At 39.0% G+C, this 25988-nt stretch overlaps 1 protein-coding gene across 2 annotated transcripts in view; it reads left to right on the forward strand.

Annotated features, from left to right (window-relative positions):
• The first annotated feature begins 567 nt into the window (after positions 1 to 567).
• Positions 568 to 25988, forward strand: part of NUDT14 (nudix hydrolase 14) — a 59569-nt gene continuing 34148 nt past the window's right edge. The window contains exons 1-2 of one of the 2 annotated variants that reach the window (XM_085061180.1): positions 763 to 903; positions 1786 to 1915. In XM_085061180.1, coding sequence (XP_084917306.1) covers positions 1880 to 1915 — 36 coding nt within the window. In that variant the 5' untranslated portion in view covers positions 763 to 903; positions 1786 to 1879. Of the gene's footprint in view, positions 904 to 1785; positions 1916 to 25988 lie in introns of both variants that reach the window. The other variant, XM_085061179.1, reaches the window with a different exon arrangement.

Consider the following 25988-nt stretch of genomic DNA (forward strand, 5'->3'; position numbering starts at 1 on the left):
ACTCATACAACCCCCGTTTGGCCTGAAAGCACCAGGCAGGCAGGCAGGCAGGCAGGCAGAAGGGACTGTGCTTTTCTCAGCCAGGTGCTCATTGTGCAAAGCCTGGAAATGTCCAGGAATGGGATAACCTGGGAGAACGCAGGTTGTATCAAGGCTTTGGAGGAGAAGGGGCAGGTTTCACTTCAGTGCTGGCATACCCCATAAATTTTGGTGTAAAGCGTGGAAATAGCTGACCCCCCGAGAACACCTGCTAAGCTCCTGAGAAGCCAGGATCATAAAAAGGTGTTTCTGCAGAATAATTCAACTCCCTGACAGGAGGTGTAGTGAGATGGGGAACAGTCTCTTCTGCCGTGCCTGCAGTGAGAGAAAGGGAAAAAATGGCTTTAACCTGAGACGGGGGAGATCCAGAATAGATATCAGAAATATTTTTCCACTGTTAGAATGGTCAAGCATTCCAACAAGCTGCCCAGGGAGGTAGTGGAGTCACCAGTTCAAGAGGTGTCTGTATCTGGCACCGGGAGGTGCGGTTTAGTGGTTTAAGGGCTACAGGGGCAGCGCTGGGTGAACACCTAATGATCTTAAAGGTCTCTTCCAGCCTCGGTGAACCTGTGAATAAGGCGGCGATGCTCCTGTGCCCCGTTTCGGGGGTGAAAGGCAGCATTCCGCGATGCCGGCTCCCTCCGAGGGCAGAGGCCGCGGAGCGCCACAGCCGCGTCCGTCAGCTCCGGAGCCTCTCCCGGCCCGTCCGCCGGCGGCTGCGCACGCCTCTCCCCTTCCCTTTCCTCCTCCTCCTCCTGTCGCGGCCGCTGCCCCCCGGCAGGGATGGAGGCCATCGAGGAGCTGGCGGTCCAGCCCTGCACCTCCTCCCTCTACCTGCGGCCTTTCCGCCTCTCTTACCGGCAGGTGAGTGGCACCGCCGGCCCTCCCGCCCGGCCCCGTCCGCCCGGCCCGCCAGCCCCGCCTGCGCCATTTTGGGGCAGCGCCGCTGTCGCCTCATGGCGCCGCCCGCCCCGCTCCTCCCGCAGAGCCCCGTCAGAGCCCCTCGGCCCGCAGGTGGCCCGAGAGACCGTGGGGTCACTGCCTTGGGTGCCACCAACTCCTGAGTCCCCGTGGCTGTCCCCTGTGCCTGCCGCCCGCTCGGGGCTGGGCTGTCACTTTCACCCCGTGCTGGTGTTTGGGTTCACCGCTCGGTTTGGCCTTGCTCTGGTTTGTTTCACGTTTGCTTGCGGATTGTTCACATCTCGAACGCTTTGCTGGCCAGACCTCAGCAGGCTATCATATCCACGAGTGTTTAGGGGTCTGGGGCATCTCTCTGAGGGGGAGAGACTGCGGGAGCTGGGCCTGTTCAGTTCAGGGAGGAGAAGACTGAGAGGGATCTCATTAAAGCATGTAAATATCTCAGAGGTGTGTGCCAAGAGGATGGTGCCAGACCCTCGTCAGTGATGCCCAGTGACAGGGAGAGGAGCAGTGGCCATAAACTAAAACACGAGTTTCACTTGACCATAAGGAAGAACTTTACGTTGAGGAGCAGGAACAGGCTGCCCAGGGAGGTCATGGAATCTCCCTCTCTGGAGACATTCCAAACCCACATTGACTCGTTCCTGTGTCACCTGCTCCAGGTGACCCTGCTGTGGCACGGTGGTTGGGCTGGGTCACCTCCAGAGGTCCCTTCCAACCCTGACTGTTCTGTGATTCCGTGAATAGCTTCAGTGCCTGCAGGTGGGAAGCGGTGAAGGAAATCCTGTCCCTTATCATATTTGTATCAACATGAGTCACCTTTCGAAGGATCACTGAGAGCTGGTACCTCCAACAGCAGCGGGAATGCAAGCTGTGAAAGGAAAGGCACTGCTCACAGCGCAGAGCATTGCATGTTCCTTGGATGCTTTCCTTGGGCCTGATTGTTGGCTGGTCCAGGGTGAGCTTTTACCCAGCAGCGTGGTGGAAGGGGAAATGGAGGAGAATTTGGACAGCACTAGAAATGGATGCTACAGAACACATCTCTCATTCCTTCTTTGCTTTGCTTCTAAACACATCAGTTGGAAAGGCAGAACAGGAATGTATTGAGTCCAGCAGAGAGATCAAGTACAGAAAATGAAAAGCAAAGGTTCACATAGATTTCATCAAAGCAGACAAGCTGATTTTTAACATTTTGTAAAATATATTTTGTACATTATTTTCCTAAAGAAAGCTCTCTTCTCACTGGTTGGGATAAATCATTTTGATTCATGAGCAGCTGAGAGCTTTACACTGGATTATGTTTTTTTAGGTATACAGAGTAAACCTGAAAAACATTCTTTCATGTTCTGAATTTTTGCTGTCTTAGCTGACAAGTGATGGGTCTTACTACTTAATTTCATTTTCCTTTCTGAGTCATGCTCTATTTACATGAAAAACGGGATTTAATTAAAATGTACAAAACAGTATTGCAAAATTACATTTAATTGAATAGATGTGCCTTAAATGTGATGAGTATTGTAAAGAAGAAATAAGGATATGTTTGGTCATGTGCTGGGAATTGACAGAGACCAGCATTGCCACCAAATGAAGTAGACTTGCCCTTCTTGTGTTTTCCTTTCCTTGCACAAGTGTCTGTGCAGCAAGTGAGTGAGCTGGACCAGGGTCAAACCTAATCTAGCCAAAAAAAGAAGTCAGTTTTAACCTAAACAAGATGAGTGATTCAATTCATTATGCTGGCAGAGGGGAGGTGGTAATGTGGTAGTTAGGGATGAGTGTTTGGGGCCTGTTGAGGGCAGAGATTGTTTCTCTTGGCTGCAGCACTGTCTTAAAATGAACTTGAAAATGTAGTTTCTATGGCATCTGTACAGAGACTGGCTTGGGTCCAGCCTACTGAGAGCATGAGCTCAATGTGAGCATGACTGTCTGTACCTGACCTGAGAGACAGCCCCTGCGTTTATTAAAACACATTTTGCATTTAAAAACTGACTTACTAACCAGAGGAAATACTAAATATTTTCAGTCATTTGACTAATTGTTTCAAAAGCATTTAGGTCTGCTGAAAACCCCATTAAAGAGTGAAGTGTCTAAAATCCGAGAGAGGTAGATGCCTGTTCTGCTTAAGAATTTTTGAAAATTCCACCACTCCTCTAAAACTGACAATTGTTTCCAAAATCTAGCCCTTGATCTTAATGCTTTTATGCTGAGTAGGTCTTCCCTTGTCCAACTATTTTAATTCACTAGCTGGAAAAAGAAAAGAAACTTTTCTTCTTCCCAGCTCCTAATTGCTGTATCTTACAGTAACAGTAATTTCCCTCTTCCATGAATTCCCTGCACTTGCTTGCTGAACTTGACCCAAATCTAATAAAAAAGTCTTTCTGAATAATAGAATAATCTAATGGAGAATACTTGAATTATGGCATCTGTTGCACTGTGAAAACTGAAACTAGTTTGGATACTTAAATTATGCAATATGTGGCATTATGCTGTAATTGGAAGGCTTGGGGTGGTCTTATAGGTCACATCCCCTATAATTCATTGTAGTCTGAAGAAGATTAATTGCTGCATTTTTTTGTGTTTATATAATATCAATGAAGGATACTTTGGGCCTTGAAGACTGAGAATCTGAAATCTGTTTTCAAAGAGGTATATTCCTGAAATAGGCATTGATTGTTTAACATATATGCTCTGTCCAAGGATATATATCTTCTGTCTCTGTCTACACATGTAGAGAGTGAGAGGTTTTTTTATTAATTTGTGTTGTTTCACAACTACTGCTTCTCTGTACAAATAGGAAATTGAAATAATTTTTACATACAGCAAAGGATTTTGAGATTATTTCTAAGCATTCATGAATACCTAAATTACAGCATTGATTTTTAGACATTTTGTATCGAAATTATGCTACTTGTGTGGAGATAATTTCAATTCCACTTCTATAGCTAATACAGTAAGGTATTTAAAATATAAATGTAAATTTAGATAAATTTAGATTGGTGATTTATATCTCAGTATACCCTGCTAGTCTGATTTTATCCATTCAACCTGCACACCACTGAGTTGTAAACCACTGTGGTTCTAGCAGCTTTACAGACCACTCAAGATCTGCAAGACATCAGAAAAGGATCCATTTGGGGGCTGAAATCTAAAGAAAATGCTGACTAAATTAGCTCAGTTGGTCAGAGTGGGGTGCTAATAACACCAAAGTCACAGGCTCAATCCCTGTATGGGCCATTCACTTAAGAGTTGGACTCATGATTCTTATGGATCCCTTCCAACTGAGGATATTCTGTGGTTGTGATTCTGTAGGTCTGTGCTCAAGTCCAGAGTTTCCCAGTGTTGTAAGAGTTTGAGTCATCCTTTAGATTGTATTTGCTTACATGTAGAACATGTTGTATGGTTACACGATCTTCCAAAAGACCATGAAAAAAATGTCAGTTTCTGGCTCTTCAGCTGAAGTAAGGATTGTTAGAAATCATCTCAGTTCCTGAAATTACAGCAATTTATGCCCATGCTGGATTCTGTTCTTTCCAAAGAGGGTAATGAGATTTTTTCATACGAGGTCTTTTATCATCCTCTTCCTACTTGTACTTAAAATAAAAGCTATGGGCTCTGAATTTTTCCTGTACAGCATAAAAGTAGGTGTATACACTTCAACCTTGCAGATTTGAGGCACCGTGCAGCTTGGTGTTGGGCATCCGAGCTATGGAGAACAGCCTGCCTTGCTGGACAAATCACTGCACCAGTCACTCATTTAAATGATTAGTTCTGTCTTTGTATAATGTTAAGGTAGAAATGGAAGTGCAGCCAAGAAGGTGTGGAATTCAGCAAAACGTAGTCAGATTTTGGTGAGGGCCAGTGTGGAGGAGTAAGGTACAGATTAAAATTATATTCTTCAAAACAGGCATCTGACAAAACTTCGAAAGGGACCTCAGCTTCTGCTTAGGATTTTCAGCTGTCAGCCCTGCTCCAGGTGGGACCCTCAGTCAAATAAGCCATGTTTGAAGTAAGGTGGCCTGGGGTTGAGAGGTGGACAAGGTACCTCACTTAGCCTGAGGAATATCCTCTTCATTTTGTCAGTAGAATGCTGTGTTCCTACATATTTTGGTTGTGCTTGGTAGTGAGAGAAGAAAACTCATTTTTCTCACATATAGGATAGCATCTGTCCAGCTTTAATGTGTACTTGCCCCCAAAGTGCAAATTGATTTGTTATCTAAATTGGCTTTTGTAAAAAACATACATCACCTCCTGAAGAATTGGCTTCTTTACCAGAAACTCCATGGTAAATCTCTTTTCACTTTTTCCTATTGAAGTTTTTCTGCTTTTCATAAATAATTTATTCAAGAGACCAGAGGGATGGCTAATGAGAGATTAACTCAATGCCCAAGGGCTAGGGCATTTCCCTGGGATGTGGTAGAGTCAGGCTGCAAGATCTCACTTCAATTAATATTGCTTCCCACATCACAGGTGAGTGTGCTCACTGCTGGGAAACACATTTGTGTGTAAATCTTCAGCTGTCTTTTGTGTATGCTAGCCAGGCACTAGCCTATATATTAGATTAAGAAAAAAAAAAAAACAACACCAAATTTAAGAACTCTGCTGAGACTCCAAGACATGAAGTCTGCTCTGACTAGTAACAATTAAGGAGAATCGTTAGGATTTTGAGCAGTATTAACTATCCAAATGGGAATTTAGATACAATGTAGTCTTCTTAAATAGCACCTGATCAGGGATGTCAGTGGTTCTGCATGTTGGATTTGGTTCTTACACAGGGTTTTGACAGAGCTGAGGTGCATCTTGCTGTAGTAATTTAAGAAGTTACTGGATGTGATTTTTTTCCCTGTGTTAGTTGTTCTTATCCCCTGGGAATGAGCAGAAGGTGGCTTGCTCCAGCTCTTGCTCTGTTGTTCCAATTCAAACCCACAGCCATCAGCCCTTTAAGCCAAATCACTGTGCTTTACACAGAACGGAGTGAATTGCCTTTGCATATTCTTTTTGGTGACCTCTGTGTTAGGGACAGCACCCTTCAAAGGGGAGGCAGAGCATCCATCAGCTGGGGGGAAGCATCTAGCTGCGGGAATAATACCTTGAGCTGTTACAGAAACTTTTGTCCAGAGCTCACATATCAAAGCCTTTGTGGATCTCATCCAGGCTCCTATAGCTTTGTTTTCGAAGGTTGTTCTGGCAGGGGAGCTCTTGCCACTGTTTCCTTGCATTGTATAAACATATATGTGCATTCTGCCCAGCAACTGTTAGAAGTTTGCCACCAGACTAGAATCAACCGTCAGTAATTTTCCCAGTGTGTTTGTGTGTGAGTTTGTGTCTTGAATCTGTGGAATGGTGAATAGCCATCTGTTTCAATGATGCGGGTGGGATAAACCTCAAACTCCATGCATATCGACTGAACCATGCAGTCAGTTGTGGTAAATTGGAACTATTTGCTCTTTTCTGAGCTTCACATTCCTTCCACACTTCAGAGCAGGTCAGTGCCTTAGCATCACATTTCCTCTATTGATTTAATGCTTAGAATAATTCATTTTAAAGTTAAACATGAAAAATGCTCCCTTCAAGTTCATTCTAAAGCATGATGTTTTTCATTCACTGTTAAGGGAATTAAATTATTATATCTTTGACTTTTGCAACAGTTCCAAAGTAATTTGCAAGACTGCTGTAGGTTTGAACACCTCATGAACTTTGTAATGGGTAGAAAATGTGCTTCATGAGCAGAGTGCAATTCATCAGTGAAGAAGGAATTTCTTATTTCTAAACTGAGATTTGCTACTGCTTTCTTTTGTGACCATGAGCAACCACTGTGTCTTAAAATTTTAACTGTCTTAGCCATGTCATCAAGATTAGAATATATGTATATATGGAGAAAGAAGTGAAACCACTTATCATTAATGTCATGAAAACTTTGAAGATGAAGAAGCAAATCACAGCAGTGTAACAATAATATTAACAATCTTATTTTGCATTCAGAATTTTTTTAATATGGTAATAGCAACATGAATGTGCCCAGCTGTCTGAAATATTCTCTGGAACTTCCGTCTGCTTTTTTATAAACATAAAACATTCTTTTCTGTTTTGACAGTTAAAAATTATGCTGTTGAGGGAGTAAACAGATTTTTTAGTTACCTGTTCAAACAAGTAAGTCTTCTGTTGAATCTTCAAAAGGTTCCAGTAGTAGGAAATATGTTACCAAGTAACACATTTATTTGCAGTTCATTTTTTAAAGCAGTAGTGCAGTGAAAGGAGATGCCATTTTTTCCTGTGAAATTTGTCTCATTTTCTTGAGCTTGTCAAGTCTGTTATGTCAGTGTTGAGTATTAATATAAATGGAAACATACTGCTACTAGCTCAGGGAGTCCCTGAGCTGCAAATTGCAGGAGTCTGAGAGTGTTTTAACAATATATTCTTCCATGGGCATCTTGGCTTCTGTCAGAGGTAGATCCTGGATGAGACTGATTTTTTATCTGATTGCTGCTGTGTTAATAGTGAATGTGGTTGAGGTGCAGTATAGTTCTTTTATATGAGTGAAAGAAAAGGAGGAAAAGTTTTTGCAAAGCTAGCATTAGGGAGTTAAGTATTGAGGGAACATTATTTCATTTGAGAGAAATGGTGTTCTCTGCAATTAGAACACAGATTTAAGGAAAGGAACTAAGGAATCTAGGCATATCTGCTTCTGGCTCTGCCATATCCTTTGAATTCAACTCTGAAAATTTGTACAAGTTATTTTTTTGTATGAGACATTTATGAATTACTGAAGGGGGAAATGAGAAGGATTAGTTAATAAGAGCAGTAGTTGAAGAGAACACTAGTACTTGTTTTTGTTTCAGTGAAATTAGTCTTAATTTCTTTATCCAACATGCTTTGACAAGTGATTGTAAGCTTTGAAGTAAACGCATGAAAAGTAGCTGACGGTGACAAAACTTTGTATTTTTAGGTCAGTCATATTACGATTTAACACACTTGTGACACCAAATGTCACTTAGTGGAAAGAATAAGGCCTTGTTGAGCATCTTTTGCAGCTGACATGTGTCTGCACTTACATAAACGATCAGTAAAGTCTCATTGAATGCCATCAGACTGCTTGGGTTGCTGCACAGTAAGTGTGAAGTTAAGACTGAGGGTAGGAGGAGGTATGTAAGTAGTAGTGAGTTTAAATCAGTACTTCTCAAGTTCTGATAAGCAGCTCATTGAGGGCCACTGTGATATTTGTAGGTCATCGATATGAAGCAAGAAAAGCAGATCAATTATAAGCAGATTGAATATGCTACCAAGGCCTGCAGTTTCCGTGGAAGATGTTTCCAGGTCTGCAGATGAAGAAGTTGAAAACCATCAGCTCTGACAATACCACAGCAGTAGCCTCATCTGCAAGGACTTGTCTACACAGGACTTTCCTGATTAACTCCATGTCTCATTCTACAACAAAGAGTCTGGTTCTGTTTATGTTAAACCATTTTCAAAGTACAACTGCACTTTGAATTCATACTCTACCTTAATCCATGTTAACTTTCCAGTGCGTGCCCTAAGGGAGCAGTAAACTAAACTGGATGACTGTGTCCACACAGGGGTTTAATGGAGTTTAAGTAGCAGAATTCAAGTTCATCAAGGTACTTATTTCATATTCATTTTCTTGATGTCCTGGTATAGACAAGCCCTAAGAGTAAAAGTGGTTTAGTTCTAAGTGAATGAACCATGTTATAAAATTCATCACTGAGGTTTTTTTATACTTCTGTGTGTGAAATACAGCTACTGTGGGGTATAAAGTTGGCTTTTTTAGTCTTGTTTGGTACCGTCTCTTTTGTAGTAATTGCAGTTAGAGCTGAGAAATAAAATAGTGCTCATGTTCTTCCAACAACTAAATGCTGTATTTTTCAGTTTGGATCAAAATTCATGCATTTTCTTAAATAGCAGTAACTTTTCCCCATACAAAAAATCTGTCAGCTGAATCACAATCTCAGCTATAATGTTATGTGTACTTGATATGTTTTAAGGCAGATGAACACTGTAAAATTTTAAGTGTTTATAGCAAATCTGAATATCATGGAAATTAGACATTTTCTATAAATGGCAGTATTCTTTAAAATGTCAGGGTTTGATGTTCTGTGGGGGATGAAACTATCCTGCCCTATTCCTGAAAAGAAGTATATTTTAAATAATTTTATCTCAACTGCTGCCGTATTTAAAATGCATTTGTATTTTCAGCTGGAACTCATAAAAGGTCAGCTCCCATGCTTTGAAAACTCTACACAAGTTGATACTGCATAAATAAGCAAGTTTTACACAGCAGGCATATAATGTTATCTTCCCCTCTGACTTGCATTCAGATTAATTATTCTTTATAATTTTTAACTAAAACAAGTTAAAGAACTTACCCTTTTGGTACTGTCCTTCAGACATTGATCAAAATCTTGTTAATACAGTAACGCTAAAGTTTACTGAAGTTTAAACAAAGTAAAGCTCAGTTTTTCTTAGTGGTCAGCTCATGTCACTCTAAAGCCCTGATCACTGATCAAAACAGCATTAATTATTTGTTTCACGTTGCGGTTGCTGTGTCAAAATCCTTTAAATACCTCTTGGAGCAGAGAGGGAATCTTACGGCCTGTGACAGAGCAGCTGGTGTGGACATGGGCTGATGCCCCAGTTGACAGGTTGTTGGATTAGAAAGAATATCAAAGGCAGTGAGTAAGATTAGGGATAAGTGAACATCTGACAGCAGTTTGCAGCAGGGGAGAACAGATGATAAACAATGGGAGCGGGGTGCGTGGGGGGGGTGAGAGGTGAGAAGGCCATGGGAAAAGTGTGGCGGCAATCACTAAAGCTCCAGGTTGCTGAGCCTCATGAATAGAACAGGAAATGGGATTTGCTGGGACAGATGTGCTGAGTGGTGATGAATACATTATAGGGAAATGAGGCTAAACTCCTGAAGGTGAGGGATGTTCTTTCTCTGAAAATAGAAAATATGGGAAAAGTTTACCCCTCTGGAAATGTAAACATTCTTGAAAATTAATATAGAAAGAAGTAATGCTAATGATAATTTTAATTAAATTATTATTCCACCAGAGTGTTCATGATAAACTCTAGGTCATGTACTTCTAGCATGACAATCTTACAGTGCTATTTCATATATAGGATTGAAAGTGTTTATTTTAGTCATAAGATTGCACAAATGGTAGAATAGTTTGAATGATGGAACAGCCTGGAATGGAGGCTCTGACTGGATAATGCTTAGAAGCATATTCTGTATCTGGCGTGTATTATATAGCACTCACATAACATATGTTTGATCCTGCCACTGTTAAGAGACTTCTACTGAGTGATCTTGTGAGGTCCTTCCAGCCTTAACATTTTTCAATTCTGTAAACTGATTGAATGCTCGTAGAAAATGATACATAACTCTTCCTGTTCCTTAGGGTGTTGTTTCTTTACTTCTTGGACTTCCTTAGTTTATATTCTCAATGGATCCTTTTCCAATATTTATGATATAATTATGTCAGAAAGCCAACAGAAACTTTTTGTATGTTTACTCATAGGGCTGTATGTCAGTTCTCTGACTTAGAATTTCTTATGAGATTCTTTTATTCATATTTTTTTAAAAGAAAAACTTAATAAAAATGTCTCACACTAACATTTTAATAGTGTATTACTTTAGCTGAAGGGCGGAGATGCAGAAAGTATAACTGTTAATGTTCTGAGAAAGTATCAATATGATTTGTTCACAACACATCTAGAAATTTATTCCACAATGTATTCTCACAGTTTGAGTTACAAATACAAGCTTGGTGAAATAATGTAAAAACAAACTGTGGGAGTCACCAACTGGAAAACATAAAGCTGAATGTTGTAAGGACAAGGGGTGACTTAGCTGTAATGGGAATGCCCACCATCTGTCCTTCCTGACCTCAAATCCCTCATGTGTCCTGCCCCTGTCCTCAAGTTGGGGAGACATGAGGCTGGCCTCTCAGTTGCTGTTTGCTCCTAGCCATGTGTGTACTGTAACTGTAGCTCTCGTTTTTAAAAGAACAGGGGATTGTAACCAGAATCTGGGATTAATATGTCCCATAGCCCTGCTTCATGGAATTAGCTGTTCATGTTTGAGAAATCCTGTGTGTGGTATCTTGGCCACAGCGACATCAATACAGCAATTGAAGAGTCTGTAGAGCTCTGGAGTTACAGATGTTCCCCAAAGTTAGTGTTCAATGAACTTTGTCCTTCACTTGGCCATAATCAAAGAAATAAAATTGTGACAAGCACAGCAAAACAGAGACAAAATAATCTGCTTTACTGATCCTGGTTAGCGTAAGTACTGTCCTAAGAAGTGTGTATTCCATAAAACTGTGATTTCTGCATTTGCATGAAACTGTAACCAAATTTACCATTTTTTATTGGCAGTTCCCATTTTAAAGATCACAGTTAGCTTGCATAGTTCTTTATATCCCAGCATTGAAACAGTTACAGGGTCACTGTCATGAATGTTTCAGAAATATTGCAGTAATACATAGAACTGTATTATTAGAATCACTAATCAATTAATCAGCAATTAATTCAATTTACTGAATGCCAGTAGAATGGGGTATTTAAGTAGCAGGTACATTTCTCTGTAGTAGTGCTCTCTATTAGAATGGATGACAGATTAGAAGGTGTTCACAAGTTACTTGAATCTTCTTATGTATTATTTTTTCCCAGTGGGAAGATGATGACTGCTACCATGGGAATCAGATTTCAGTTGAGTCTATCAAAATTGAGAGGTAAAAGTGAAATTAAGAAAAGAGCAGAGTCTGGAGCTAGTTGCATCTGTCACTTTGAACTGATTTTTTTGGGGGGGTGGGGAGAAAGAAGAGGATGAAAAGCCCTGAGGATCTTTGTGAAGAGGGTCTGTGAGAAAGTCTTAGAAGAAAAATCTAAAGATTGTTCCTAAGCCTTGGCTTCTGTTAGCCCCCTGCTGCTGTTCTTCATCAAGTTGTTTTAATGGCTTTCAAAGCAAGTGAGTGGAAAATGGTTTCTCTGGAACTTTAAGGAGCCTGAACTGAAAACTGTCATTGCTTTATAAGTAAAACACATCAAAGATTGATGGAAGAATTGCTTGTTAAACACATTGTAGATTTAATTAAAAAATGGGTGATATCATAAAAGAGACATCAGATCATCATAACTACCTAAAGGTGAAAGTTTAATGGCTTGTCATCTGCTCAGGAACCTGTGTTAAGTATCTCTTTCATAGCTTTTGTGACCCTCTGTGTGTCTGAAGATTTTTTTTTTTCCAGGAGTTGTTCATAATGTACAGATGGAAAAGTACCAAAGCATAAAAATGTAGGTGGTCGTTACTGTGCTTTTTAATTTTCTGTCTGTCTTTAGGGATGTCTTTTTCTGGTATTTTTAATTAACTAGTGTTTAAAATTCTTATCTGTTTCTGAAATAGTTGTTTTTCTTTGTGTTGCAGTGCATAATGTTTGTTCTGTGTGTTCAGTGTGTGCAAAGTGCATTTGTGTATCATCTAGTAATTGCATGTTTCTTCTGGAACCTGGTCCTCTCATTTTCCTCTCCTCTCCCCACTGTCATTTCCCTCCACAGTCCTCCCAGTCAGTAAATACCATGGTTTTTACTGTTGTGTTGTAGATCTTATACAAAAAACAGTAGGAAAAAAAAAGTGTGCATTGAAAACAGCATTTCCACTGAGATTCTGAGCCTTATTGTTTTAAACCAGATGCTTTTTGTGATCTCCTGCTGCATATGATCAAGGTACACATTTAGTAAGCAAATACAATTCTTTTAAAAGACTAGAAGAATTCCTCAGTAAGTTGATAAAGCACAATATCCATCTTCAGATTTCAAAAATACTCGGTATTGTAGTTCCAGTTTTAATTCACAAGTTCTTTCTGGAGTAAAACGCTGTGTCTGTGCATGATTCTGACTCTAGATCTGATTCTATGAAATGTCGAAAATTGTTCTTCCCAAGAGCCTAATATGTGATGACTGCAATTACTGGATTTTTGGCAAATGATAAGGCTTAGAAATGGTATGTTTCACCAAAAAACATGCCATTATGTGACTGAGTTCTGTAAGATTTTCATGATTTACAAGATCATTTAAATAGGGAGTAAGAATATTGACTATCCAATCTACTACATAGAATTTGGTCACTTGATATTATTGTTTTAAGGATTCTCTTTAATGATATTTGTCATATTAGATGATGCTTAAATTAGCTGTAGTGGTTATTTGTGAATGTAGAATGGATGTAGCATTTTGGTTTGCTGCATAAAAAGATTCTAGCCTACAAATGTGTCTGGCCAGATCCTGAGATCCTTAGCATGAATTTTTATAACCTTCTGAAATTCCAACCTTGCTGATTAAAATATATTTAGCTCCTCTTGTTGATGAGACCAGGTCATCCCTTACATAGTTTCTACTCAGTTCTAGTATAAGCAAATTCTATAGCAATTTGACTTTTTTTTTTTACTTAGTAGGTGAGCTGATTGGAGTAGCAGCAGTTCAGTGCTTTGTAACCAGAAATTATTTACTCTGACAAACTGAGCTGGAAGTAAAGACGTGGAAAAAACAGGGGAAAACAGGAAATTTGTATATTGACTATAACATTATAAATAATAAATAAAAAAATTATGCTATGACACTATATAGCTCTTGTATATATTCTTATCCAGAACTGCTGAAATAAACTATCACTGTTGACTTTGTTTAGTTCCATTTTGGCTTCAAGACCTACCTTTGTTATCATTATGCCACTTAAATTTGTTGAGCTTTGGAAGCAGCAGGATTGGAAGAAAAATTGGCTTTCAAAAATCAAATCTTTTGGCAGATCTGTCTTAGAATTTCATATGTGTGTCTGCACTTAGCACTCTGCTTTCAGCATTGTAACTTTTCTGACACTTGAAAATATTGGACACAGGCAGTTTCTGGCTTACTTTGCAAGGCTGTGTTGCTCTTCAGAGTGACATTTCCATAGCACTGCAGTTTGTACAGCCTAAAATTTTATCTGTAACTCATCTGATTTGTACTGTTCAGATGAGTTAAAAAGCAATGTGAGATTATTTCATGTAGTGGTAGGACAAGGGAGAAAGGCCTTAAACTGAAAGAAGACAGATATAGATTTAGATTAGCCATTAGGAGGAAACTCTTGACTGTGAGAGTGGTGAGGCAATGGCACAGGTTGCCCAGAGAAGTTGTGGGTGGATGTCCTATCCCTAGAAATGTTCAAGGCCAGGTTGGATGGTGCTTTGAGCAACCCAGTCTGGTGGAAGGTGTCCAAGCCCATGGCAGAGGCTTTGGAACTTGATGATCTTGAAGGTCTCTCCCTGTCCGAATCATTCTGTGAATATTGGCTGCTATTCAGTGAAACCAATCACTAATCATTAGTACAGAAATTACCACTCTTTTACAGGCTAGTTACACCAAATTTGAAACGTAAATGTCTCCCTGATTGTTTCTGTAAACCACCCTTATTTCTTGTCAAGGAGAGGTGGTTGACCTGTCAGTCTGGAGAACCTCGTTTCTTTTTATCTCACAGCTTTCACTTTGATCTGTCTAGGAGTTCAAACCTCTTGGCAGAATTCTCACAGGGCTCATGGGAACATACAAGCCTTCCTAGAGCATTATGGTTCACTCCACAGAGAAAGATTAATTTGTAAAGGTAATAATATAAATGTCAAGATTTAAGTGTAAGAATTATGTTGGGGGGTGGGAGAGTAGAGATTTAATCACACCCAGAGGCTGAAAAAAGTTAGTCAGGGAAACTATTTCACTAAACGGAAAAACTGTTGGGATATTTGCTTTTGAAGTATTTCTCAAAAAACCTAGATGAATGCCAGTTGGCATTGTGTTTTCCCTCCCCTCTGTACATTCTTCTGCAGCCCATAGGATAGAGCAGTGTCATGCCTTCCAGTCCTGCAGTAAGTGGGATGACAAACCACACCCAACAGTTATGCCTTGGGAAGAGGATGAAAGGGAAAAGAAACAACTTTCTGCAGTGCTAAGTTTTGTGTACTTTTTAGTGAGAAAAGCTTGTATTGCTCTTGCAAGGGAAGGTGTGCAATTGCCTGTAGTACTTGTGGATGTTGAATCTTCATCCTCAGACCAGCTCTGCTGACCCTGTGAACTTGTGACCTTCATTCTTTGGCTAAGATTTAGGCTTTTCTGTATATGCTGGGCTCTTGCCATTGCAGGCTCAGACTAAAGTCTTAGAGCTTAAGGTATCTTGTTGTTCTATTGAAGGAGCCAACGGAAGCAACAGTAAATAGTTTTAATGTGCTAACAGCATTCTGTATTGCTGAGGAGACATGCTCAAAGTCCTGGAACCCTGTCTCTGAACATACTTGGAGGAAGTGGTAACGTTGAGTTCCTGTGGGATTTGGTGTTGTGGGATTTGGTGTATGGGATGTGTACCTTCCCTGCTTACATCACCACAGAGACGTGGCAGTGCTGCACTTGGCTTTGTTCCCAACTTTGATGAAACTCAGAGTCTCCACATGCTCCCTACTAACCTTGGTCAATCTTCTTAGTGCTGGTTCTTTGTTGGCTGGTACCAGCCTAGTGTGTGAGGCAAGGTGTACAGTTCATTGAGCTGTATTTGCTGCATTGATTTGAATGCTGCATCAGAATTATTTTGTCCTTTGTAAGTTATATATATAAATGAATACATTTGTTAACTATTTTAAAATCATACTCATGGGATCCACGATACTGCTTATCAGGTGCATTAGGAAAACGATTTGTAGCTATGCGTGATGGATTGTCTTCAGTGGTGTTTGGAGGGGTTTTTTTAAATCCAGTTTTAATGATACAACAGTCTATGGACAGGGTTTTTCTTATCAGCACTCTGCTTCATGTGACATGGTAGGTTTTTTTAAAATTAGGGGTTTATTTATTTTTTTTTTTTTAATTAGAACAGCGTTCATCAACTACATGGTTTTTGAATGCAGATTCATTATCTGTTTAAATATGGAGTGGCCCAGTATTGTGGTAGCAGAGGGATAGTTTTATTTTCCTGCTGGCTCTTTGTCAGCCAGAAAAGATTTTTATCAGATCCTGTATAAGTTGCAGTGGATTGTTAGAATGACTAAAGAGGTAATGAGAAATATTAGACAATTGATGGTGGTGATTAGCTTTTGGCTGAAATACCAGTGGCAACTTAAACTGTGGTTTTATGGTGTTGTCAGTGTTGTTTTCCTGAATGACATAGCAAAATTAATGATGAAAGGACAGTTTCTTCCTCTTTCAGATGAGGGTCATGACCTAGGGTAGCAAAGAAGAAATTACGCTTGTAGGCGTAGTGGTTGCCTTGGGACTGATGGTTTTAAGATTCATTTACTCCTTCTACCTACTATACTTGTGTTTGCTTCTCTCCCTGCTGTGCCTGCAGAGATGAGGTGAAAACCCTAAATCCCAGCAAAGCCAGGGGGGTGAATCTCTCTCTGAGTCAGAGATCCTACATGAGGCTGTGCTATACCACTAACTGGCCGGGGAATCACGAGCTGTGGGAATGTGATGTGGCCCAAAGCAGTGTTTGTCCTGTGTGTAGCATTTGGAGAGTCCTCTTCCTTAAGGGCTGAAAGGTTATTTTGACTAATGAGTGCACAGGATGAGTAGAGGAAGGAGCTCAAGAATATTGAGTGGGAATTCTCATCAACTGTGGGGTCTCGAACTTGCAATGGGTGCTTCATATTGAATTTCATTCTGTCTTGAAACAGCTACTACAGACAGACATGCTTGATCAAGGTATGTTATGATGAGTGCAGAATCATTGCCCTTGCCTGCCATTAAATATCACTAGTCTGAAATTTCAGTCAGGCCCTTTGTCTTGGTAACTTGTCAAAAGAAGCAGCTGCCAGTGGGCAAGAAAAGATGAAAACTGGTTTCTTGGAGATATTTTTAATTCTTTTGGTCTCTCTTAAAAAAAAATAAAAACAAAATGTATTTTTCTTATAGTATGTGTCCCAGTAAAATTTTGAAGTTTGGAAAATGTTGTCTTTAGTAACTTAGGAGTGCAAGTGCCTTTTTGCAAAGGAATTTTCAGGAATCAGTCTCACTGCATTTCACTAACGCTCCATCAGGTAGCAGGGCAGAAATAATTCTGTAATCCTAGACAAACATTGCAGTTAAAATCTCACCAGAGAAATTTTATTATTCATTAAAGATGTTTGATACTATTTGGAGGTTCTGGCGTTTGGTGAAATTGCAGTAGTCCAGAGGAAAGTCTAAATTCAATTCTGCCATCTTTCCAGTGAGGGCCTTAAAGGTGAAGGTTATTGAGTGCTAAAAAGTGCTTTCTTAAATCTCATAATTTGGAGTTGTTCATGAATTATTATAAATTGGGAGTAGGGCTATGAACCCATGTCTGTGTTCCACAGATTTATTTATTACCGAAGTACAAAGGCCATGCTAATTTGTTTGTTTGTTTCCAGCTAAATGAATATGCAACAATTTATACAAATAGGGAAAACTCCAGAAAAAGAAATGAAGCACAGAACACCCAGGGGTTCTCAGCAGCCTGTTGTTGAGGTATTTCCCTGGCTGTTATTCTCTGAGCTGGAACCAGCAGTTGTGCCTCCTGGACCTACATTTCTCAGCCTCTTACTATAGTTACTGCAAATTGTGTGAGATTTTTTCTTAATAACAGAAAAGTATTGGTAAAATATTAGAAAAAGGCTTTTGCTGGGGAGGTTTTCAGCAAGTGTGGGTACAAGTGTGAGATGTGCAGTACATCTCTTTGAAAGTATAGCACTTATTTACATTAAACTATTTTGCTGTCACATGAGCTGAATGCACAGATTCCAAATCATATTGTCTCTGTTAAAACTTCTTTTCTTATTAGGAATATATTCCTTACCCATGTCCAGCCAAAGTTTCAGGTTTTATGTTTTACTATAATGTTCTGGAAAAAGTAGTGTAAATAATTTCGTAAATATGGAATCTGTATGTTCCTTTTATCCCTGCAAAATAAGAAAGTGTGTCACAGGCTTCAAAGGGACAGCACAGTTTAGTGAAAATGGCAAAATACGTACAGCAAAATTCAATAATATAACTGAAATTTATGTAAAAGAACAGTTGAATATTCACTTTAAATTTTATCACTTGTATACAATGACAGAGGAGTCTGAAAACTACCTGTTAGCAATTGGTTCCTTTGTACAGAATTGGATTTAACTTAATACTAGGAAATCCCCATCTGTATCTCAATTTATGACCTTAAATTATATGCTGACTTGGCAGTAAAATGATGTGAGAAAAGTCATAAATTTGCCCTCTGTGCATATTGTGTTTCTTAATGTCCTTATTCTTTGTAGTATAGATTGGAGTGCACTGCTGTGGATTTGTCTTGGAATAAAGCATGTTTGATCTGTACATCCAATTGTTCTTGATAATGATTTGTATTAAAAACAGAAAAAGGAGGTGAGAAAGGAGATTTGATTTAATTTAATGTACTTATATATGCTTAATTCTCATGTTTTATAAATTTCATTTAAAGGTAAGCTATCTTAATGATAGCTGACTGCCAAGGTAAACTGCAACAACTCCATTGTTGAAAAGTACACACAAAAAACCAAACTGTGACCTGAAAAGTAAACTTCCAGAGGATTATAGGAGAAAGTTTACTTACACATCAGGTATCTTAGTTGTAATTGTTCTGGCAGTTGATGTACATAAAATGAACAAAGTGGCTTGGCCCAGTATTGCATTAACAGTTGAATAAATTAATGCATTCTCTATTGTTTATTTTACCTCCCAAAGTGTGAAAAAATTGCACCTTTGAACAGTAAACTCTATTGCTATAACCATCTGTTTGCAGTTTCATTACACACTCCTACCAGAATAACCCTCTCTTTGAAGAGAAAATTGATATGGGTTGTAAAAATTACAGTCTATGACCTTAGGTTTTATGTCTCTTGAGGTATCCCTGGTGTGGTCTCCACTGGTATGTGTTAAGGTTTCTTCAAGAAGTACCTTTATGTCTTCCAGCTAATTTCAGATAAGAAGCCCATGCATCAAAGAGTGGGCTGTCACACAGAGCTGAGCACTCCAGTCTCTTGTTCAAGCCTTAAAATCGGCGTAGTGAGACCACAGCAGCTTTGTCCTGCCCTGCCAGAGCTGCTGTGTCAGCTGGGGCTGGCATGATGTCCTTTATTGTAAAAGATGTTTTGTCCCCATGGACTTTGCTAGCTCAGTCTTACTTCTGAAATTGTTAATATTGTCAATTAAAGCCAATTACCAGCAGTAGTATTTTGCTTCAGGTAGGATATGCACTTTTAATACTGTTAAAAAGTCACCAGTTTGTGTATTTCTGGATGCAGATTCCACAAAGGCACTAAACTCCGTCATTTCTAACTGAAATATTTGAATAGGGAAGTTAAAAACTGAAAAATGCCATTATTTATAATCATGATGCTTTTAAAATAAACACTCTGGATAGTTTAGTAATGAAATATTACAAGCTTTGTTTTAAAAGCAAACACTCCCCCCCTTCCTCTTGAGCTTAAACAGTGGCTTGTTTAAAAAACCCAGTAAAATTCCATAACACTTAAACTCTTTTGAAGTAGTTTTTCAACATCAGCAAGTAATTCTGCAAATTGCTTTTGAAGATGAGGCTTCATTTGCTCCAGCGTGTGCAGTCTGATGGAGTGGATTAGTGGGTGTGGACTGAAATTGTAATTTAGGCTTTTTTGTATGCATGTGTCTTTCTGTAGAACACTCCTATCACACACATCTCTGTCCTCTTGGAGTAGTTGAGAGTAAACCAAGCGTGTTCTGTTTAATAGCCACTGCTGAGGACTTGCAATGTATATAATGGCATTACATTCATGTTGACTGATAATTTTTCATCATTAATTTTTCACTTTAATTCTACTAAATAATTTTTGCATCAGTTTTTTTTTTTTCTAGAGCAAAAAAAAAATATTTAGGTCAGTTCCCAGACACAAATATCAATGGTGGGGTAGGAGTAAAGGTGTGCAGGTGGAGTAGGAAAAGGGGCAGCCTGGGTTTTGTTTGACTTACACTGTTTTGGGACTGCACCCCAGGACAGTGATTTCAGCTTTGCATTTGAATTAGTAGTTAAGTAATAAGACAGCCCAGCATAAGGCAGTTCCCTAATACTGATGTATACATTCAAAAGGAAAAAGAAGGTTGCTCAACTAATGCAAATTGAACTTATTTTATTGATTTTAATATTCTTTAACTGAGTTGCATGATTTTATGCCAACTGAAAGTGCTTCCTTTCATTTTGAAAGATAATGTGGGATTTTCTATGAAGTCTGTAATTATATAAAAAGAAGACAGCATTCTCCCTGCTTGCTACAAATCAAACCTTTCAAGTAGACAAAAAAATTATTATAAGTGATTATTTCAAACAGATTTCAAATGCAAAGTAGTCTTGTCAGGACAGGGTTTTTCTTTTAGATGAAAAAGTTGAATATTAATTGTCCTTGAATTTTTGACTGTTCATTTGCACTTGTTTTTTTTTTTTTTTTGGATGAAGATTTTTAGATACAGCATGGCAGTTCTTTAGCTTCTATAAACAAAAATCCACCCCACTGACTCATTAACCCAATAAAAATATTCAACAAGAAGCTTGCTTTAGCCTTCTCACTTTGATTTCTGTTCTTCATACATGTTCCACAGCGTTGTGATGACTACCAATGCTTTATTTCTTTAAAACAATTCCAAACATTATATTATTGAGGGTAAGAGCTGGTAAAGTAATTTTTTATTTATTCACATGGTTTTTGTATGTGGCATGTGCTGAAAATGCTGTGAAAAATGTTCAGACAATGCAAGGTGATTTGGTGACTAATTGTCTCTGATAGTGAAGTGAAAAGCATGAAGTACTGAGTTTGTTCTGGAAGAGCAGCTTCTGTGGGCACTGGAAACATTATGTATTGATTCTATAGAACAGAGAGTTACAGCATTAATAATTCAGCTGACAAGAAATGGTTTATATTAGGTTGTAAATCCTCATATATTGCCACTGAAAACCACTACAGATGTGACATCAGGTTCCATTAGGCTGAAAAGAGAAATGTAACAAGGAAACCTCAACTGATAGCAGCACTTCTTCAGTAGTGAATGGAGAAAGGAAGGGAAAGGTTCATTTACAGAGGGATGAAGACAGCTTTTGTGGCTTTTCTGTAGGGGAAGTCGACTCTCTTTAGCCCAGCATCTGTGACTCAAGAAGCAGCAGCTAATGCACATCTTTCCCGTTGTAGAACCATTTATTTTACAAACCAAAAAGTTCAGAATTACTGAGTTGCTTTTATTTCAAATTTATCTCCTGGCAGCTTTTGCTGGTCATAAAAAGGTGACTATGTCTGAAAAGCATTAAGGTAAGACCACTTAAGGAAATAAAGGTGGCAGAAGGCAGCAGGAGCTGGCTGTGTTGGTGCAGATTTTTGTCTTCATGAGTCAGTTGCTTGACTCCCCAGCCACACTGCTTATCTGGATTAACCTGACAAAACCCCATCTTATAAAATGACAAGTTCAGTATTCTCTTGCCATGAAGTTCTGGGCAACAAGTAGACACCTCAACATGAGAATGCATGGTGAATTTCCAGATACAGGCATTGCTCTGCACATTGATGCTAACCTGTGTGAATACACTTGTAGAAGATTTGTTGAATGTGAAAATAACTGCAATAGAAAAACAAGTTTTGCACTTTTTAAAAAAAGCATAACCCTCAAACCTTAAAAAAAGTTTTTTGAAAGTAGAAAAAAAGCAAATAATTGATTATTTCTCTAGGGAGGTTTACTGCTTTGGTCCATGTAAATCATTAAGCAGGGACCTCATACTTGCTTGGTTTTGCTGACTGGTTTAAGACCATTATTTACCAATTAATTCTCTTATCAGTTTTTCTGTACCTGTAGTATAGTTATTTTATTACACGAAGAAATTCTCATTATCCCTTTGCATTAAGGACATTAACTGCTTTTGTGTCTTCAAAGTGTGGAAACAGAGTAAATGGAGCAATGACAGAGTTACTTTTATGTTCTAATTGCTCCAACTTCTCCAATTGGATTTTTTCACAAATGCAGAACATTTACTTCTTGGGTGACTGCTTTAAACCCAATCCAGCTGGTAGAGACTGGGGGATCATGACTGTAGTTTGTCATTTTAACCCTCATAACTTGTGCATGTAGTTTAAATCATAATGTATTTGTCATTTTTCTTAACTGCCTCTGTTTGTTTACATCAACTTTTGTCTGGGCTCTAACTGAATTGTAAGATCATTGAACAGGAACTGTTCCCACTACATGTGTTCAGTGCCTTTCACAATGGATCACCAAACCTCATGTTGTCTCTCCTGTAATGTAAACAGAAAGAAGTTAATCATTGTCATGGACAGACTTTTTTTCTTTAAGTGGTATATGTGAAGTTAGTTTGCTTATTTTGGACATACGTCTCCTGCATTAGAAGCAATATCTCTGCATGGCCTGTTTCCTTTCTCACCAGAAATATGTAATACAAGGTATAAAACCTTCTTACTGAGGTGGTTTTGGTGTAACATTACAGTTCTTGGCCACTTAGACTTTCTCTGTTCAAGCAGAAGTTTTCTGTGGATAAACATGGGAGATAACATAAGGCAGACCCTTGAATTTGGTCACTTTTAAAATTATTAAATACTTACATAAGGTAAATGATAGAGGAGAAGCTTTAAGTAAAATTTGGGTAAAGATTGTTTCTCCTTCAGTCATGTGTTGTTTGTCCAGTGCTTGTTTCAAGGAGTCATAAAATAAGTGGCAATCCAATGTAAATTTTACTTTGTTCAATAATCTGAACTCTCAACAGAGTAACTACAGGAAATCAGTTACTGTAAACCTGTGTGTGGAGGATTTATTTTAAACACCTTTGTGTGATGTTGTGAAAAAAATTATTACACAGAGTTAAAGGAAGCATTTAAAGCAGTTTTGCGACTGTTCTTTCACCTGTTACACCAACACGTTTTCAGTTTACTCTTCAGAATAAAACTTTAAATAAAATCTAAGAAGTATAAGCCTTTAATTATGCATGTTTAAAGCATACATGTAATGCAATTTGTCTGTAGCTGCTTCAGAAGCTGTCAGTTAATTTTTTTATACATAAGCAAGGCAAACCTCTCTGTGCAGCTGCAGGACTTGAGCACTGGTTCATTGAGAGGAGGAAGATCAGTGCTGAGAAGAACCTCAGCCATTTTCCCAGGTAGCCAGCTGTGACACAGTGCTTCTGTATGAAGAGAAATAGTGAATAATTGTTTCACATTCACCATCTCTGTGTCATTCATGGTTTTACAGACTTCTGCTGTGTTAGCCCTTAGTGTGGCACTGTATCAAGGTTACCATAACCTGCATGGACTACAGCACCACTGTCCTTTCTCTTCCTCACCTTGAAACTCAGTAGCATCTTTTAACTGGGGTACCTCAGCTCTAATTCAATTCAATTATTTATTTAAAAAATCCCATTCTTCGGAAAGATCCTTGGGCAGGGTCCTTGAGGAAAGGCCTACATCTGACTCTCTAAAATTGTGTTTAAGTACTTATTCACTTCATTTGAAAAAGCTGCATCTACAGAGAAATTGTGAGTCTCAGGAGGATTGGGACCACAGCCAGACTGAGGGGCATTAGTTTGTTTGGGTTGGGTTTTTTTTGAAAGCCCAGTATGGTATCAGTCTAACATGATGAATATTAGTACCTGTGCAGACACATTCACCTCCTGTAAGAGCTGATTCAAGAGCTTCTCAGGTGGCAGACTGTGCATGGGCACTGCCCTCAGGGAAAGGAAGGAGGAAGGCATTCAAGTGTCCCCAAATGAAGAGTAGAAACTCCCAGTGACTTGTGTCAGAGCTTGTCCAGGGTCTGTCACATGTGCAGCATACCCAATATCACATACAATCAGTGCCAGTGAATGTTTCTTCCTACACCATTCACACAGCAAGTCCTTTTTCTCTTCTTTATTTGCCTGCCTGGGCTAAGCCTTAGGGGAGTTCCTCTAGCAAGCAAGAGTAGAGTTATCCTTTAGGCATCCTGGCAGTGATTTGACCTTGTTGTTCAGACATTATATTGCCTCGGGGAGTGGAGGAAAGCAAAGGACAGTAATATCCCTGGCACAGTGATTCTTAAGGCATTTGAGCCAGAGGGTATGTGGGAAAAAGAGTGGTATTTTGATAGGCTGCAGACAAGTCCAACCCTAACAGTCCACCCATAACAGACAGTGTGAAGAGACTCCTGCTTGTAATTATGGCACTGAGCAGGTGCAGGAAGAGTCTTAGGAAAATGATTTCAAGGATGGTATCAGGACAGAGAATGTGAAGATCCAGTATGGGTGACATAAACAGCTCTGTGCAGGTAGGAGTCACATCTGCTGAACTTTCATCCACTGTCAACACTTGTCTAGCAGAGAACGCTTGGCAGTGCCTGGTTGTCCTGGAATCACTTGAACAAAAGGCATGGAGTCTCCTTGTGCAGACTGTCAAGCTGGGAGCAAGCTGCTGTAATTCTGATTTAGTTATCAATGCCATTACCAAGTCAGTCTTACAGACAATTTGAACCTGTGACACACTTTGCACATTCAAGTAGTACAGAAATGGCTATTTGTGCTTGCTTTTTGGAGTTGAGGGAGAACTGTGTTTAATTTGGATGCCTTTTTGAGGCACTGTCTTTTGCCACCCTTCAGTTGCTTTTTTGTCAAAGACTTGGAAGAGTGTTCTGGTGGAGCATTGCTGTGTGCTTTCTCTGTTCTTAAATTTTAGAGACAGGTTGCCAGACAAGATGGACATCTCCTCTGACCTGGTATGGCTTTCTTATGCAATTAGTACTTATGTAAGTGATCTGTCTTCTGTGTAACATGAAACGAAGTTGTCTCACATGCTGCCTCTCCTGGAATACAGCTCTATTAATTTACACATACTATATGCACTAGTTCAATGTTGCAACATCACAGAACCTGAGCACTGAGCACAGAACTAGAGTGTGATTACTTTGTGATTAAAGATTTACCAAATTGATTATGTGTTACACAAGATTGTTGCAGTATCAAAACTGGTATTCTGAACAGGTTAAAACTAGTATAAAATACTTCTGACATATTTGTCTTTATAAACATCCCAGGACACATTTTCTGTTTGAAGATTAATTTTTTAATCTTTCTCAAATGTCATAATATAATCCTTTCTCCTTCCTGTCATCAGTGTTTAGATCTCCCAGCAATCAGTTATCCTCAGTTCTCTTCACTGCATTGAGAGATACTGTGATTGTTCCTTATTAGACATTGAAGAATGGACTACTTGTAATAATGCAGTTACATATGCTTATTAAAATGAAAAACGTTAAGGGTTTGAGAGAGGCTTTGTGTTTCACAAAGATACTTCTCTTTTTCAGGGATGATGTTGACCACTGATACCTTTAATATTCCAGCTATCTGTAACTGTGGTGATAGCAGAGCTTTGTAAAAGACCAGGATATATGGAGTGGAACAGTTTAACAAGTAATCATAGCTACTTGGCTTTTAAAAGTAAGAATCGTGATCAGTTCAGCAAGTAATTATTTTGTCTTAAAGATAAGATAGAGACACTGCATACAGCTTGATGTAGTTGGTTAGGAGCTGGCTGGAATTAATGTTCTGTAAAGTATGTAAAGCAGCATAAGAACCATTGGTAACTGTTTACATGCTATTAATAATTAGCAACCTTCCTACCTGTCTGTTAGGAAAGAACCATGCATTGGGTACAATAGAAACTCAACTCCATACGGTTGGGTTCAAATTACATTTGACTTCGACAATAGGGCATGAATGGGGCTCATTTGAGTTTCTGCCACTGTAAACAAAGACATGTTGGAATGTTTCATTTGTTTATTGATTTATTTATTTGGACAGGTGCAACTTGATCATATGAAATAATTTTTTTATTCAGATACAGGCAGAAAATGCCTTAATAAGCATTGTCCAGTCAGAGTATACGATACTAACCTATGATACTAACCAATGTCTTGACTGGACAGACTCAAATTAATTTTGCCTGTGGCTGCTTTTGAATTTGGGTCTTAAACTAATC

This window comes from Lichenostomus cassidix, chromosome 5, assembly GCF_008360975.1.
Source record: "Lichenostomus cassidix isolate B80296 chromosome 5, HeHo_3.0, whole genome shotgun sequence".
Taxonomy (NCBI): Eukaryota; Metazoa; Chordata; class Aves; order Passeriformes; family Meliphagidae; genus Lichenostomus; species Lichenostomus cassidix.